Source organism: Trachurus japonicus, chromosome 7 (assembly GCF_045865225.1).
Source record: "Trachurus japonicus isolate A0001 chromosome 7, Traja_1.0".
NCBI classification, from domain to species: domain Eukaryota; kingdom Metazoa; phylum Chordata; class Actinopteri; order Carangiformes; family Carangidae; genus Trachurus; species Trachurus japonicus.
This window is the reverse complement of record NC_140913.1, coordinates 3,180,985-3,199,083: the sequence shown is the minus strand read 5'-3', so window position 1 is coordinate 3,199,083 and position 18,099 is coordinate 3,180,985. Positions and strand designations below refer to the sequence as shown.

At 43.9% G+C, this 18,099-nt stretch overlaps 1 protein-coding gene across 2 annotated transcripts in view; it reads right to left on the bottom strand.

Moving 5' to 3' along the window:
* Window positions 1-316: 316 nt before the first annotated feature.
* The window catches only part of LOC146984011 (myosin-7B-like), a 33,763-nt gene continuing 15,980 nt past the window's right edge, over window positions 317-18,099 (bottom strand). The window contains exons 25-46 of one of the 2 annotated variants that reach the window (XM_085780811.1): window positions 17,235-17,477; window positions 16,977-17,153; window positions 15,711-15,856; window positions 15,432-15,522; window positions 15,173-15,330; window positions 13,237-13,468; window positions 12,321-12,447; window positions 11,578-11,696; window positions 9,777-9,973; window positions 8,950-9,133; window positions 8,649-8,814; window positions 7,162-7,286; window positions 6,948-7,063; window positions 6,025-6,211; window positions 4,361-4,570; window positions 3,735-3,860; window positions 2,546-2,636; window positions 2,385-2,464; window positions 1,041-1,145; window positions 843-938; window positions 592-735; window positions 317-400 (exon numbers count right to left, since the gene is read on the bottom strand). In XM_085780811.1, the coding sequence (XP_085636937.1) occupies window positions 338-400; window positions 592-735; window positions 843-938; window positions 1,041-1,145; window positions 2,385-2,464; window positions 2,546-2,636; window positions 3,735-3,860; window positions 4,361-4,570; window positions 6,025-6,211; window positions 6,948-7,063; window positions 7,162-7,286; window positions 8,649-8,814; window positions 8,950-9,133; window positions 9,777-9,973; window positions 11,578-11,696; window positions 12,321-12,447; window positions 13,237-13,468; window positions 15,173-15,330; window positions 15,432-15,522; window positions 15,711-15,856; window positions 16,977-17,153; window positions 17,235-17,477 (3,183 nt within the window). In that variant the 3' untranslated portion in view covers window positions 317-337. The other variant, XM_085780812.1, reaches the window with a different exon arrangement.

Below are 18,099 nucleotides of genomic sequence, written 5' to 3'. Positions count from 1 at the left end.
TGTTAATGTCACTGCAGTAGATCCTAAAATCATACATTACTTGTCTGTAGCTTTTTTTTTTCCTCAACAAAACATGCACATTTCTCACCAACAACCAGAAGGGTTTTCAAACCGAGGAACAATAGATGAAGAATCAGGGAGGTGAAGAAGCAGGAACTGTTACCAGGTATGTTTCCACTCTGAGACTGTCATTGATGCCTTCTCATACTTAGTCTACTCACCTGTCATGTATCACCAAACTAAAGCATGACAGGGCTGTGTGACTGACTGACAAATGTTTGTTCCTCAGGGCTTGCCGTACCAGCGTGCATGAGACAGTTTCATCCTACGAACAATGTCACTCAGCTATTGTTGTAGACATGGTTAAGTACAGCGATTCAAGTGTCCACCTCCCATGATCCTATGGGCTTTACAGCACAAACACATCAGCCAAAAACACACGGCAATCAAACATTAGAAATGCACTGGTGGTGACTGCAGAGGCAGGAGAGCTTCATTCAGCAATCTGCAGAACAACACAAACAAAAAGGCTTTTAGACCAAAGAATTTACTGTGAGCTATCAAATTGAAGTGAATGAGAGTGAGACTCACCACTGCGACCTTGGTGATCTGCTCACGTGTCCGGATGCGCAGCTTGTTGACCGTTGTCTCGGCGATGTCTGCTCTCTCCTCTGCGTCATCCAGTTCGTGTTGAACTTTCCTGAAACGCACTGTGCTGCAGCTCACCTGCTCCTCCTGGTGGACAAACAGAAGAACGACACGTAAAAAAAAAACAGGTCTTGCATCTATTTAAAGGTCTGTTTTGTTTAATTTTATGTGATAACATAATGATAAGCCCTTACAGCATTCTCAGCCTGTCTCTTGTAGCTCTTGACTTTAGTCTGGAGCTTATCAACCAGCTCCTGCAGCCTCAGCAGAGTCTTCCTGTCCTCCTCTGACTGCAGGAACACAAGGAGAATGGATAAAGACCTCAGAGAATCAACACAACATCTGGCTGATGTGGACAGGAACAGCAGCAGGGGAATGAGAGGCGATCAGACCTGGTATGTCAGCTGTTTGACTTTCCTCTCATAGCGACGGACTCCTTTCTGGTACTCCTCACTCTTCTTCTGCTCCATTATTAGCTCCGTCTGCAGCTCCCTCACCTGCACACACAGCAGTCCAGTGTTATATTGACCCTGCTATATCTGGATCAGGATAGTTTATTGTAGTATCTTATATCATTTTGGAGATAAACAGCACCTTCCAATTCATCAGGCCTCAGCCAGGTTTAAATGGCATCTGTATAGATTGATCATGTTCTTAAAGTGTAAGTAAAAGAGCAGGGTCACTGGGAAGTGAAATCCTTTAGCTTGGATTGAATTGCTTAAAATCCACCCATCATGTTTAAAGGGATATTTCAACATTTGGGCAAATTTGCCCATTGCCGTAATCCCTATAGTTTTAAGGGTAGGTTCGTTACCTTTAATTGCCGGTGCAAGCTATTTCTCGATCGGCAGAGCAGAGATACGAGCTTCTCAGCTAACGCTACGGAGGCATATGGTATTTCCGGCTTTCCCTCATCAAACTCATCAAATACACAATCCAACAACTCCAAAATATTCTCTTGGACAAATTGTGACCTGCACATTCATCACACTATGAGATAATAATGTAACATTACGAGACAGGGATGTTTTCGAGGCAAATACGTAGCCGGGACTACATCCCAGACACGGCTGCTCAGCAGAGTGACTTCAAAAGCGCAAGTAGTTCCGAGTATTTGCTTCATGTGTCGTAATGTTACATAATTATACGTTATTATTTCAACTTGTCCACCAGAGTGTTGGAGTTGTTGGATTGTGTATTTGATGAGTTTGATTGGGGAAAACCACAAATACCATATGCCTCCGTAGCATTAGCTGAGCAGCTCTGCTCCGCCGATCGTAAAACAGCTTGCACCGACAATTACAGGTGACAAACCTACTGCTATGACTGTAGGGATTATGGCAATGGGCGACTTTGCTAAAATGTTGAACTACCCCTTTGAAAAACTTCTCCCTCTGTCTGTTAACTGTGTTTCCATTAACTTGCTTAATGTGCACTTTGAAATTGTGATCTTAAAAACGACTAATGGAAACATATGGATTTTGCTACAACAATAAAAAACATCTCTGACACATGGTTGCTGACAGATAGAAGAGGTTTGCCTTTCTGTCATGATGTGCACCAGATGCCCTCATTGCCAATTTGCCAATCAATTAGTTATTGTGGAGGATAAGATGTTCCAACACTGTAAATCCGTCACCATGTTTAATTGGAATAATATTGCGAGAGGATAAAAAACGTAGCTTCATTTGCATAACACCATGTTACCATAACAACAAAGCATCAGTTTTACTCACTCTTGACTCCAGTTTAAGAAGCTGTTTCTTTCCTCCCTTCAGTGCCATCTGCTCCGTCTCATCCAGTTTGACCTGCAGGTCTGTGAGAGGAACAAACACAGATCAGACCATCTCTGTGTTGGACAGAGGAGTCATTAGCACTGTGTGTGCTGTTATCGTACCTTTCACTGTACACTCCATGTTCTTCTTCATTCTCTCCATCATGCAACTGCTGTCCTGCTCCTTCTTCAGCTCCTCCGCCATCAGAGCCGCCTAGAGACACACATGTATGCACAGAGTACAGGTGAGTTCAGGCAGTGTTCGAATTACGGGGGAGCTCAGGGGAACCGAGTTGACAGATGATGATGTTGATGATGTCAATCATCAGGTTAAATAATGACGCAACCAGTGAGTTTTTGGTGCAAATAAGGAGGAAAGCTAGCCTAGAAATCTAGACGCACACTAGCGGCAGCAAATATATTTGCTCCGTAGGTGGGTCTAGAAACGAGCCATAGGAACTTTTTGAGCCTCGAACACCGTTTGTGTTCACCAATCACAGCGCTCTATCTGTTTAGAGAGTCGTTGGGCGGTAGCCTCGCATCACCAGGCTCTTCAGACAAGCGAAGAGCCTCCGAATTTCGTCTGCATTCTGGTTCCTGTCTGTAGCGGATACCGAAATCACCAAATTCACCAAAATAAAAGTGTTCGCCAACATAAAACTTATAAAATAAACATTAACGTGTAATACAATAAAAGCAAAATGTTAACTTAATGGCTCGGGGACTTTCTCGTAAATTATATTCCTTAAATTAAAGAGTTTTACCGCATTTTATTAGCTTGGTGCTTTTATTTTGACGGAAAGGTCTGTCTCTCTCACCCTGGATCCGTTTCCTACCAAAACAGCGAGTCAACGGCCCCAGACTAGGCTAACGTCATCCTGCTCTTTGCTTTGATTGGTCGTAGTGCTACCCTATTGCGTGCAGAGGCAGTTTGAAAGACAGCCTTCATCCCGCCCCCTGGATTGAGCTGAGGTCTACCGGTCGTTGCCAGACTAGACATTTTAATGATATAGTCTGGCTTGTCAGGCTAGAGGAAAGCAGGAAAAAAGTAAAGAAACTAAAGGACATAGAAATAGCCTATAGCAATAAGGAGGCCGAGGGTTCTATGGACAGGTTGTGGGCTCCCCCAAAAGTCGCTGTGTAATTTGAACACTGAGTACAGGTAACACTGTCGGAGCACAATAATTTAAGAATTTCAAAAAGAAGCAGAGCAGAAGGAAAAATCGTACAGCAGGAAAGAAAACAAAACAAAAAAAACAGCAGCTGGTTTGATCAGAGGTTAAAAGGTCAGAGGTCAAGGTGCAGGACTGACATCAGTGATAGCTTTCTTGGCTTTCTCCTCAGCGCTGCGACTCTCCTCCACCGCCTCGTCCACCTCTCCTGTGAGCACAGACAGATCGGCCTCCATCTTCCTCTTGTGGTTCACCAGACAAGCGTTCTGAAGCAAAAGCAGGAAATCAACACAAACACAAACACTTAACAAATAGTACCCGCTCCTACATTGAATCACTACACAACAAGGATACCAGGACCCAATTTACAAATATAGGCTACTAATGGTCAAAATTGCGATCAAAATAATAATCTCTTAGTTTCATTTTAAAACTAACCATGTTTCTTTGTTGTATAACATAATTCGGAAGGGCATTCTATATTCTATATAATACTGTACCTTGAGAGAGTGCCCTGGGTAAAATAAAATAACCTCCAGCAGCGTCCAGTTGAATAATTATGTATGTTTGAACTAAAAGATAATTTTCTATACAAAATATATGGCATTTTAGTTGTTATAATATTTCTAAGAAAAACCATCAACAAATATGACAATCTGTGCTTAACATCCAGCCAACCAAGACTGGCATGCATTTGACAAATATTCGACCTTATTCCACACATAAGTGCAACACGTGCTGCTTTATTTTGTATAAGTCGCAGTACCTGTGTAGCGAGCAGGTTAACTCTCTCCGCCACCTCCACCAGCTCGTGTTCAGCCGTCCTGCGGGCGCGGTCGCTCTGCTCCAGGACCTCACGCAGCTCCTCCTCCTCTGCCGTCATCAGAGAGCAGCGTCGCTCCAGCAGGACGATCTGTTCTCGCAGCTGATTGGTCAACTGGACTTTATCCTCCAGCTCCACCTGCTGCTCTTTCACCTGGAACCCCGTAACATTGAATAATTAAATACCATTTAGCATTTCAGAACATAAGAGTAGTATTAGAAATTCTGATGAAAAGTCTTCTGTAGCGAGACACTTTAATACTGCTGCTGGCCATGATGTATGTTCATTGAGATTTCAGGGCATAGAAGAAGTGAAACCTTTGAAAAGAGGGGGAGATAGGGAAAAAGTTTTACTGCAACGTGAAGCATTTGGGATTCACATGTTACAGACTGAGTACCCTAAAGGTATGAATGAGGGGTTGCTGTTGGGATGTTTTCTATAATGTTTTTCTGTAAAGTTTTCTATTATGTGCATATGGTGTATTTCATGTATTTTGTACTTTGTGGCTTGATGTAGGGCTTCAGTTTGGTACTTCATTTTGGTACTGGATGAGTATCATATTATATAGGGTGCTACAGCTCTTCTAGCGCTTTATTTTTTCACTGTGCTGATTTGCTCTGTCTCCTTTTATTATAATGGTTGGCCGCGCTTTTTTAATTGTTCTATTTACCTATTTACATGTATTTACCTATGATACTTTAGATGTCTGAGTTCTTGGATATTTGTGACATTTTTACATTTTTCTACATGTTTCTATTTTTCTAATATTTGTGCATTGTGAAGTTGTTATTCTTCTCAATTACCGTTACTTGTCTATCAAGTGATTGACCACAGCTGTGAGTATTTAAATACATCACTTCCTTCCTTCCACACTGTCGAAACCGGTCTGTGTGTGTTAAGCGCCGACGCAGTCTGCAATAAAACACAATGAGAAGGACACGAGTGCTGCTGGCCTTTCTTCTTTTTCTTTAAAGGGATAGTTCACCCAAAATTCAAATTTCACTCAAATGCTTGTCAATGGATACCAACTTTCTTCGTCCAAAAAAACACATCAAAAAACATCCAAATACCCCCATACTGCTTGTCTGTAATGTCCCTCTTGTATTGAAGCCCCGACATGAGAAATTGTTCCGCTGGTGATTTGCACTGACTGAGCAGTGAACCGAGACACTGGGAGCTTCCGCTACAAACAAGCTTAAAATATAGACTTATTTAATTTTTTTTGGAACAATTTCTCATGTCGGGGCTTCAATACAAGAGGGACATTATAGAGTATGGAAGTATTTGGATGTTTTTTGGTGTGTCTTTTTGGACCAAGAAAGTTGGTATCCATTGACAACCATTATATGGACAAATACTGCTGCGCGGACCCCCCCGTAACTCAGTGAAGGAACGGAGGACTCTGAAAATTCTCACAGCTCTTAGTTGACATGAGGGTGAGTAGATAATGAGTGAAATTTGAATTTTGGGTGAACTATCCCTTTAAGTGCAACTTTTGGCGGTGCACCTCCCCAGTTTGTTCCTGATCAATCATCCAGTATACAGGATGTCCTCAAGTTGAGTTTGTGGTTTTAGTATCTTGGATTGATTTGGATCAGATGGATTACCTGTGTCTGCAGGTGTCTGATGACCCTCTGGCTCTCAGCAGCCTGTTTGTTGGCGTATCCCAGCTGAACCTCCATCTCATTCAAGTCAGACTCCATCTTCTTCCTCAGACGAACTGCCTCACTGCGACTACGGATCTCTGCCTCCAAACTGGCCTGCATGGTCTCCAGGGAGCGCTGGTGGTTCCGCCTACAGGTGGGCAGCAGATTTTTTAATTGTTTTAAATTTGGTACCTGTAGTTAAAGGGATAGTTCAACATTTTGGCAAATTGGCCCATTGCCATAATCGCTATAGTCATAGCAGTGGGTTCGTTAACCTTTAATTGTCGGTGTAAGCTATTTTTAGAACGGCGGAGCAGAGCCGTGAGCTGCTCAGAGCTACGCTATTGAGGCTAAAGAAATTTCTTGGTTTCCCTCATCAAACTCATCAAATACACAATCCAACAACTCCACAACGCTCTGGTGGACAAGTTGTGACCTGCACATTCACCACGCTATGAGATAATAACACAACGTTACGAAATGGAGCCGTTTTCGAGGTAAATACAGAGACTGTTTGCTGAAAAGCTGTCCCTGAACACAACGCGCATCAGTGGTTTTGCATGAATTCACGTCTAAAACAACTCTGTCTCGTAACATTCCATTATTATCTCATTGCGTGGTGAATGTGCAGCTCACAACTTTTTGGAGTTTTTGGATTTTGTCTTTGATGAGTTTGATGAGGGAAACCAAGAAATCCCATTAGCCTCCATAGCGTAGCTCTGAGCAGCCTGCTGCTCCGCTCCGCCGTTCTAAAAATAGCTTGCACCGACAATTAAAGGTAATGAACCCACTGCTATGACTATCGCGATTATGGCAATGGGCCAATTTGCCAAAATGTTGAACTATCCCTTTAAGATGGACTGTTGAGATTGTTACTTTGCTACCTGAGGTTGTCCACCTCCTCGTCCTTCTCTGCAATCTTGCGCTCTATCTCGGTCCTTATCTGCTGCAGCTCCATCTGGAATCTCACGGTCTTGCTCTCCTCGTGCTCCAGAGTACCCTGGTGAGTAGAGATGTTGACGGGTACAGAGGTCTATTAAATAATCTGGATGGTGGAGACTTGACAGATAAAGTATCTGCAGCAGGTAGGTCAGATACCTCTGCTTCCTCCAGAGCTGCTCGGATGTTGCTCTTCTCCACATCAAGGATTTTCTTCATTCTCTCGAGTTCATTGATGGTCTTGCCTCCATGACTTATCTGATCAGTCAGGTCAAGGATCTCATCTACAATCAAAATTCAATTTGTCAATCAATTGAAAATAATCATTTCAATTAGTTTCTTTGTATTTTTCATTGCTTTTGAATAACTAGCTGGCTAATTACTTGGTTGGGAACATCATCTCCAGCAGACCTTTAAACTTCTGATATATCTCACACAAGGGCGTAATTTTCGGTTAAATATTGAGGGGGTTACAATCTCTGCCCATATAAGGATATTTTTAAGCAAAAAAGAGAAGAGCGCAAAATCATTAACTTTGATAAGAGTACAAAGCTAATGCACCTCTTACTTTTGGCATTCCCATATTAGTAACAGTAGTAAAAGGTATTTCAGTCATGCATTTTAATTTGTTGTTAATCATTTATTCTGACAGGACTAATGCTTATTAATCAATTGATCATATCACCACTTGCCATCGTGTAGCTATGTCTTACCAGGCAAATGAATTAATGACACAATTTGTGGTTTAGGCAGCTAGGCTGTAACAAGGCTAACAGTTAGCCTGCCTGCAGAGGCATCATGGACATAGAACACCACACCTTGTCATTAAAGACCAAATTGAGAGAGTTTTCAGATCAGCAACAGTAAATCCTTTTTCCTCTTTTTGAAAAAGGGTCCTATGTTCCCTGTTTTTCCCAAAAAGGGTCCTATGTTGCCTGGTCGCAATACATACTGGGGAACATAGGACCCCTTTTCTAAAAAAGGGTCCTATGTTCCTCGCTGTTGCTGGTCGATGGACTCTCCCTACTTATCTGGACTCTCTCCATCTATCTGGCCTGTTTAGCCTCCATACTAAACTTAACCAACTCCTTTCTTCATTGCCTAAACCCAACCAATGGGACAATTCCACTTCTCGCTCAAAGTCACAACTGGGACCAAAAATTGCAGGTTCCCCGGGTCCTTTTGGAAAAAAGTGGTCACATACACAGCGGGGAACATCGGACCCTTTTGGGGAAAAGCGGGGAACATAAGACCTTTTTTTTTTTTAGAAAAAGGGTCCTATGTTCCCCGGTCCCATACAAAGTGGGGAACATGATGATCCCCTAGTAAACTAGCATGTAGCTACACATTGTAAGGTTATAGAAAATATTACTTTTGGTTGCTTGTAAATTAAATTACATCAGTAAAAACAACAACTGCTTCATACCAGCTTGAAGATGTGTTATTCACTGCAATTAGCTATATGATTATGTAGGGGGGTTATATTGGCTGGATTTTTTTGGGTGGGGTTATAACACCCCTTAACCCCACCATAAATTACGGCCATGATCTCACATGAGGAGACTCTCCAGACTTAAAAACCTAGCCTAGATCCACAGGAAGTTCATCTTGTGGCTGCTGTAGGTATAGCCTAAAGGAGAGAGTACCTTGGAGGTTCCTGTTTTCTCGTTTAATCGTCTCCAGTTGGTCCAGAGCTTCTTCGTAGCAGTTCTTGAGTTTGAAGAGCTCGGTGCTCAGACTGCGAGACTCTCGCTGCGTCGACTCCAGCTCCGTCTGACTTTCCTCAAACTTCAGCTTCCAGTCACTCAACAACTGCATCAGACACAAGCAGCACTCGATTGTTTCTGAGCTTCTCTTACTGCCACCTTCCACATCTCCTATACTTACAGTCATTTCCTTTATTAAATACAAAAGGTTGCAGGATTATGTGATGTGTTGTGGACTGACCTTGTCAAAGTTACGCTGCTTCTTGTCCAGAGCCAGAGCAGCAGCGTTGGAGCGCTCCAGTTCAACCACCAGGTCTTCGATCTCTGTCTGCAGACGCACTTTGGTTTTATCCAGTGAGGAACATTTGGCCTGAGACGCCCCCACAGCTTCTTCAGCAGTCTGAAGTTTGGCCACTAACTTCTTCCTGCAAAACAACAAAACGTAGCAAACTAATGAAATTAACAACAACAACAAAAAAAAACCTTTAGGTTCCTGAAGCGTGATCCAGATCAGCTGGTGAAAGCAGTTGTAGACTGCAGTTTAAAGGGACAAGCAAAGCGTTTTCACACTACATTTATGAGCCTCCGTGCGCACCGTGAAATTCTTTGACCGGCGCAAGACAGACTCATGTTTTCATTCATCAAGAATTAAAGTCAGAGGTTCAAAGACGATCAGATACCGTCGTAGTTCTGACCATAAACGGCAATTTGGCGGCGTTATTCTCATGACTCGCCACGAAACCGGAAGTAAGGAAACGCTGGTCGGCTTGCCCAGCATTTCCACCACCACTAATAATAACAAAATAACCATAGAGACAAAACGATATATTTATCGAAAATGGGCCCAATGACAAGTGTGGGTAACGTAACGTAGATCCACATTAATATAAGACTTTTTTATTGTTGCGGAATTTTTCGTTCTGCCGATGGAGAAACTCGTTGTCCCTTTAAAAGTTGGCCACTGGAGGTAAAGTCCTTCCAGAGGGTGTTACTGTAACACAGTTACACACTCTGCAATTCATTCTAAAACCCAAATTAGCATAAATGAATAGTGTCATATGGTCTTACTTTGCATCTTCCAGTTCCTCTATCCTCAGCACAGCATCAGTCTCGTACTTGGCTCTCCACTGGATCACCTGGTTGTTGGCGTTGGACAGCGCCCTCTGCAGCTCGGCCTTGGCCTCCTGCTCCTCCTCCAGCTGCTCTTTCAGCAGACTACATTCATGACGGGAAGCCTGCACGGCGTGAGCCAGGGCTACACGGGCCTGAAACACACCCACATCCCTTCATCTACTTTGAACCACATACCTGATGCTCCTACCTACGGGTCATTTCTTTTAACACAAGTCAATTATGTGTTCTACACTCTAATGTTAAAGGGATACTAGCATTTTTTTTAAAGTGGGGTTGTATGATCTACAAATAGCCCCTAAGTACTTTAATTGCAGTAGAAGACTCTCTGTACTCCTCTCGTTAGCAACGCCAGCCCATAGCCCTGCCCAGAGATTTACAACATACAGTGTTGTGAACAGACCCAAAGAAACGGCCTATTTTCGCAGCCTAAAAGAGGTTTGCTATAATATAATTTTTTCCAGCCCCTCAAAGTGCAGGAAAAACACAGTTTTTATTTGGACCTCATGTATCCCTCCGCCCAGGGTTAGCGCCCGCCAATCAGCAGTTGGTTAGGTCCAAATAAAAACTGCGTTTTTCCTGCACTTTGAAGGGCTGGAAAAAATTATATTATAGCCAACAATGGAACTGTGTATTTTTTTCCAGGTAAAACCTCTTTTAGGCCGCGAAAATAGGCCGTTTCTTTGGGTCTGTTCACAACACTGTATGTTGTAAATCTCTGGGCAGGGCTATGGGCTGGCGTTGCTAACGGGAGGAGTACAGAGAGTCTTCTACTGCAATTGAAGTAGGGGCTATTTGTAGATCATACAACCCCACTTAAAAAAAAATGCTACTATCCCTTTAAAGGGGACATATTATGCTCATTTCTGCTTCTTGACATGGTACCTTGATGTCTAAAAGTAATGTTAGTAACATGCTTTGGTCAGAAAAACCAAAAGATTGAGCACAGCTGGGTTCTCTACACACCAGTTTCACAGCCCTGCTCTAAACGGTCGGTTTAGAATCTTCGCTCTGGTAGCTGAGGTAACCATAGTAACCATGGGAGCGAGGGCTTGAATATTTACATTACCCGGCTAGCCAGGTGAAATTAAAACGGCTTGTTAAGAGACACATTTTCTGACTATGGCTAGTTTACAAAATACAAAAATGTTGACGTAGTTGTCAAAAATGAAGCGTAGCGTTAGTTCTGGCAGGCCATGATGTCAAGCTCTTAATCAGCACAGCGTAGCTGTCTTCACCTGTGCAGATCAGCTGATGGCTCAGCTGACTCCCCGTGGCTGCTTCCTATTGGGGAGTTGCATTCAGAGCTCCGCTATTTAAACTGCTCTAGTCCGACGTCACCTCCCTTGCTGCTGCTGCTTCCTCTGCCGGCTTTTTGCAACCCACCTCCACCCCAGCTCCTCCTGTCATTGTATCTTGTTGGTTGCTCTGCTCTGTCTGGGTTTTCTTGGCTGCTGCGCTCCCTGCTTATGCCGTTCATGATGGCTCGTAAAGGGCAGGGAGGTGCTCTTCCTGCCTCAGGCTTTCCACGCAAGCGCGTGGAAGAGCAGGGGGTCCCAGAACAGTACCATACCGCCAAATAAAACTTGTGCAAGTAAATAAATATTATTTTGACATAGTGGTCCTGACAGAACTGACGTTTAAGGGGTGAGGAGGCACTCTGGAAACGCAAATACACATAGGAAAGCAATGAAAAAGTGAGTTTTGCATAATATGTCCCCTTTAAGGTCAGCCGTACTTTGCTCTCCTCCTCCATCTGCCTCTTCAGATCATCGAAGCTCTGGCAAACCCCGGTCTTAGAGCGCTGGAGCTGACCAATCATGGCGTCTCGCTCCTCCACACGACGGCTGTACTCGGCTGGAAAAGCAAAGAGAGAGAAGAAAGATGATTATCAAATGAATACAGGTTCTATCGATGTCCTTGTTAGTTTCATGTGTCTCTGATCACGAAAAATATCAACTTCACGTCATCTCTCATCCTCATTGGCCTTGGCTGAAAAATATATTTTCTAAAATGAAATTTCATTCAGGAACACTCTCATTGTTGATTAAAACCATTTAATGCTACAAATAGTGTACAGTTAGACTTGGCGCTCAGGGCTCCACTCCGGTAGCCCCCTGGATTTTACACTATGTCATTCCAGAGAGCACAAATAATAAGTGGAATTGAGGCACGACATGGGAGCCATTTGGACTCTGAGACACTGAGATGGTGGAGGCTGGGGTGGCGGCAGCAGTTTCATGAATGCAGCAGTGTTGAAGGGGAGATCAGTGTGACTGCCTAGATTTAAATAGACCGCCTACTGTGGGAGAATGAATGTGATTGGATGGAGACTAATGGGCTGGCTGTCAGCTGACTGCAGCTGGGGCTTATGAGATCTGTGTCCTGCATGGATTTATGCAGAGCTTCATTTGACAGATGATTGTTATGATTATTGTCAATTTGTCATCGATGAGTTTGTTCTGGGGGTGTGTGTTGTACCTGTCTCGGTCAGGGCTCGGGCTTTCTGAGCAGAAACTTCAGTCAGTTGTCTCTGCAGCTCGTCAGCTCTGCTCCTGCTCTCATGCAGCTGGTCCTCATAAACCCTGCACATCTTCTCCACAGCACCCTGCAACCCCCCCCCCACACACACACACACACATGCATAATGATTTCACAAGCCCTTTACTCTAAACCAGGGATGTCAAACATACGGCCCGCGGGCCAAGACCAGCCCGCCAGAGGGTCCAGTCTGGCCCGCAGGATGAATTTGCAAAGAGTGAAAATTACATAGAATCCAGCAGAACAATAATATTGTATGTCTTTTTCTCAAGAAATTTCAGTTTGTTCATAACATGTTTTGTAAAAGGAGGGTTCATTTGCACTAAATCAAAGGGAATATTTAGAGTTCTTGTTATTTATAGGTTATTATACTATTATTTCACTGGTCCGGCCCACTTCAGGAAACAAAATGAGTTTGACACCCCTGCTCTAAACTAACCATCTCAACTGAGTGCCTAACCCCAACCCTAAAACCAAGCATCTCAATCAGCCACTTAAAGGGACAATGAGGAGTTTTGGAAAGCGAAGTGTTTTCACACTACATTTCCCATGACCCGCCGGGCAGCGTCCAGGAAACCGAAATAATAATATCAAAATAACCATAAAGACAAAACTATATATTTATCGAAAATGGACCCGTTAACAAGTGTGGGTAACGTAGATTCATCCACATAAATATGAGACTCTTTTACAACCAAACGCAAACTCCTCGGGGTCTCTTTAAACTTGCGGCACATTGTTCTCTACTAATCTGTCAGTTCCTGGTTTTCAGACCCTAAAATTATAGTCTAAACTTCAATCGATAGATTAACTTCAAAGACAACTTGGTTTCCTGATTCTTCTATCACTACGGCACCTTGGATCTGGACAGCTGTTCCACGTTGGCAGCCAGGTCGTCAGCCTCCAGCCTGAACTCTGCCTTCTCCTTCTCCAGTTTCTGTTTGGCTCTCTGCAGAGCGTCGATCTGCTCGCCGAGCTCCGCCACCATGTCCGAGTGCTTCTTTCTCAGAGTGGCGGCCGTGGCCTCGTGGTGAAGCCCCGCCTCCTCCAGCTCCCGCCGCATCTTCATGAAATCTGCCTCTCGCTTCCTGTTGGACGTGAACTCGGTTACGGTTGGTTGTCACAGGGAGCACAGCTCAGATAGCTGGGATAACTACATAGTTTCAGACAGTATCTCAGGGTTTTAAAGGGATAGTTCACCCAAAATTCAAATTTCACTCATTATCTACTCACCCTCATGTCAACTAAGAGCTGTGAGAATTTTCAGAGTCCTCCGTTCCTTCTCTGAGTTACGGGGGGGTCCGCGCAGCAGTATTTGTCCATACTGTATAATGGTTGTGAATGGATACCACTTTTCTTCGTCCAAAAAGACACACCAAAAAACATCCAAATACCTCCATACTGCTCGTCTGTAATGTCCCTCTTGTATTGAAGCCCCGACATGAGAAATTGTTCCGAAAAAATTAAATAAGTCTATATTTTAAGCTTGTTTGTAGCGGAAGCTCCCAGTGTCTCGGTTCACTGCTCTTCCTGTGTCATTTGCACTGACCGGCGGAACACTTTCTCATGTCGGGGCTTCAATACAAGAGGGACATTACAGACGAGCAGTATGGAGGTATTTGGATGTTTTTTGGTGTGTCTTTTTGGATGAAGAATGAAGCTTAGCGAAAGTTCAGACAGGAAGACTATCTCTTTAAGCATGATTCATGTTTTCCCGCTATCCTCTCGCTCCACCCTTATTCTCATAATTCAACCAATCACAGTCTGCCATCCTCTTTCTCTTCCACCAATCAGTCATTAGCGTCAAATTTAAAAGTTCTCTCTCTCTCTCCTGTCATCCAGCCATCATTTCAGCAAACTCTCAGCCCACCTCCACCTCTGCACCACCTCCATCAAGATACAGACTGTCTTAATCCGGATCTTCAACCGAGAAGTTCCCTCATCCAACGACTTCAAGCTTTCCTACCACCACCAGTGTCTAGGCCCGGGGGGGATATAACTACTTCAGATGCAAGCTTCTCATCCCCAGACCAGTTTACTCGGCTGGTCTACACCCCATGGTCTAAGCGCCAAAGTTTATTTTGTTCACAATAAATATAATTTCATCTTCATCTTCAAACCTGGCTCTCTCGTCGTAAATGGTCTATCCTGATTGAAATAGCGGTATCCATTCACAACCATTATGGACAAATACTGCTGCGCGGACCCCCCCGTAACTCAGAGAAGGTACGGAGGACTCTGAAAATTCTCACAGCTCTTCGTCAACATGAGGGTGAGTAGATAATGAGTGAAATTTGAATTTTGTACAGAACTGACTCCTTGTGAATTTTTTTTTATACTCCCGCTGGTGCTTCAGAGTTGGGGAAGGGGATTGTCATCAAATCTTACCAGAGTTTTTGGACTTAAAAAAAACCCCTTTTAGTGCTGTAGATCAGAAAAACCTTACTGTAAATATGTACACTGTAAATACAAAGTATAAATACTGTGTTTGAATTTAGTCCTTTGTTTACTTTTTTACAAAACAAAGTCATTTTTATGTAACAAGCACATTTTGTTAAAGATTATGAGTAGGAAGTGTGGCTGCCAGTTCCCTGTGTTCAGTTGAACACTAACTTTGGTCACAAGCCTCAGCAGGTGAGGTGAGTGCTGTAGATCATCTCAGCCTCAGCAGAATTCTTAAAAACCTTTTGTACCTGTTACATATCAGTGCTTCAACACCCATTAAAACATTAAAAAAACAAAAACAAAAAAATAGAATTTTGGGTGAACTATCCCTTTAATGTGATGATGACCTGTTGAGAGCGATCTGAGCGGCAGAGGCTCCTCCCGCCTCCTCCAGTTTCTCTCCCAGCTCTTCCAGCTCTCTGGCGACGTCGTTCCTCTGACGTTCAGCTTTGGAGCGCCACGCCCGCTCGGCGTCCAGCGCCTCCTCCAGCTCCTCGATACGAGTCTGAGGGAGCGATCACACAACACCAGGCCTGTAGCAGCAGCAGTGATAGTGATGAAGACCAGGAAGCTAAACAAGTCCTGTTCTGGATCCACCTGACCTACCTGAAGCTCTTTGATTTTCTTCTGAAGCTGAGCAACCAAATTCTGCTCATCCTCCATTTTAGACTGAAACTGACCCAACTCAAAATCTTTTCTTGAAGGAGGTATGAAGAGAAAGGAAGAAAGAAAGAAAGAAAGAAAGAAAGAAAGAAAGAAAGAAAGAAAGAAAGAAAGAAAGAAGGACAATGGAAAAACAGAGGGGTCAGTGATAACGTTTGATTGGTTTTCCCACTCTTGTCAGTGAGGCAGACATTCGATACAAGATCAAATGTGTTTTCCTACTTCTTCAGGCTCTCCTCCAGCTGGTCCTTCTGGTTCTCCAGGTCCCTCACTGAATCCATGGACAGCTTCAGATCCGACTCCAGCTTCCGTTTGGTTCGTTCAAGATCCACCCGGACCCTCTTCTCCTGTTCCAAGGAAACCTCCACCTGCATGGGAGAACATAGATTGTTAACGCGTATTCACACCAGGAAAGTCCAATAGTTCACTTGCTTTGGTGCGGACTAAATTTTTTTTTACTTGGTGCGGTTTGTATTCACATTGCATTTTTTCACAAGCGGATCAACTTTGTAAACAAAAGCATGTGTGTCCCACAGTCGCTCAGTCATTGGATAAAAAATATCAACGGAAAAGTCACGAAAAGTCCACAATGGAGGTCATGAATGCGTTTCTTGCTGCCCTTTCAATTTGGTAGTATTTCCAGTTCACCTGTCCTGTGCTTATTCATCACTTGGAGGCTATGTGGCCGTTATGCAGCCGTCTCCGTGAAGGATGGTCAGACAACAAACACACAGACGGCTGCATGTGCGTCTGAAGGATGGTGCGCTAAAAAAGAAAATGAAAAAAAGGACGGCACAGCAAAAAACAAAACAAAAAATATTCTCTCAGGATGCCGCATTGCCGATCGGCATTTAAGCCTAGTCACATTTATTTCTGTTAACGGTTATTAATCGGATAACGACTTTCTGTTATCAGTTAAAAAATATATTAAGAATGTGCATCCTTAACGGCGACGGGTGCGTCCTCTCCAGCATCTGATAAATGTTTTCCACTGACCAGATATGAAGGAGGCAGTGTGTCTATCTGTGCTCCATGTTGATCCACGGCTCATTGTTGATCATTTCCACATTTTCTGACAACAACGGAAGCCTGTTGAATCCAAAAAGGCGCTTGGATTTTGCATTTGGTTGGGGAAAGGTTTGGATTGCATTCACACCGGACGCGAATCGCACCAGAGTTCGTTTGGGACTCTGGTGCGACCAAACAAGTGAACCGAGTCCCAGCTGCAGAGGTGGTCTCGGTTCACTTGTTTGATCCGCACCAGAGTCCGGTAGTTTGTATTCACACCTCCCCAAAAGGTCCGCACCAGAGTAAAAGTCCGTTTCAAGCGAACCAAACGAGCCTGGTGTGAATACGCCCTTAGACTCCATCACTAGAGGCTCCAGACAGTGAATGTGTGTGTGTGTGTGCACAGGCAGTTGGATCAGTTGAACTTATTTTTGAAGTTTCTCTTTGTAGAAACAGTTAAACAACTGACACTTTTCTTACACTGTCCACGTGCTGCTCAAGCCGGGCCTTGGCCTTGGCCAGCATGTTGACTTTGTCCTCCTGAGCCTGAAGGTCATTCAGAGCCTGCTGGTGAGCTTCCTGCAGCGCAGCTTTCTCTCTGCTCAGAGACATGATGGATTCATCCAGAGCGCACATCTCCTGGGACAGATTCTTCACCTGGACGGGGAGAAAATAAATCATTCAACCGACGTTGATGTTCTCGTCATCACCAGATCGAAGCTCCTCAACCCGACTCACCTTGTTCTCCACTCCATGTCTCTCTTTCTCCACTTTAGCCAGCGTCATCTCCAGATCGTCCACATCTCTCTTCAGTGACATCACCTCATCCTCCAGCTGCCGTTTCTTGGAGGTCAGCGTGGCGCTCACCTCCTCCTCGTCCTCGAGACGCTCCTGCATCTCCTTCAGTTTGGACTCCAAAGAGATTTTGGACTGAATCAGCTGATTGCAGCGATCCTCTGCATCCGTCAAGTTGTCCTGCTCCTGGATGATTAGGATGGAAAAAATATATAACCTTTGGGTTTTTGTGATTGGTTTTTAAGTTAAAGGGACAACGAGGAGTTTCTCCAACGGCAGAACGAAAAATTCCGCGCCAATAAAAAAGTCTCATATTAATGTGGATGAATCTCCGCTACCCACACTTGTTAATGGGCCCATTTTCGATAAATATATGGTTTTGTCTCTATGGTTATTTTGTTATTATTAGTGGTGGTGGAAATGCTGGGCGAGCCGACCAGCGTTTCCTTACTTTCGGTTTCGTGGCGAGTCATGAGAATAACGCCGCCGAATCGCCGTTTATGGTCGGAACTCCGACGGTATCTGAACCTCTTTGAACCTCTGAGTTTAATTCTTGATGAATGAAAACATGAGTCTGTCTTGCACCGGTCAAAGAATTTCACGGTGCGGAGGCTCATAAATGTAGTGTGAAAACACTTCGCTTTTCCAAAACTCCTCGTTGTCCCTTTAACCCATGAAGACAAGATTAATCCTGGAGACGCATGGTTTATACTGGGAGGAAACAAACTAATTACAGAGGCAGAGCTGTTCTGTCCAAGACTCAGAGCTTGAAACCAGACACAAACTCGCTGAACAAAGAACCATACAG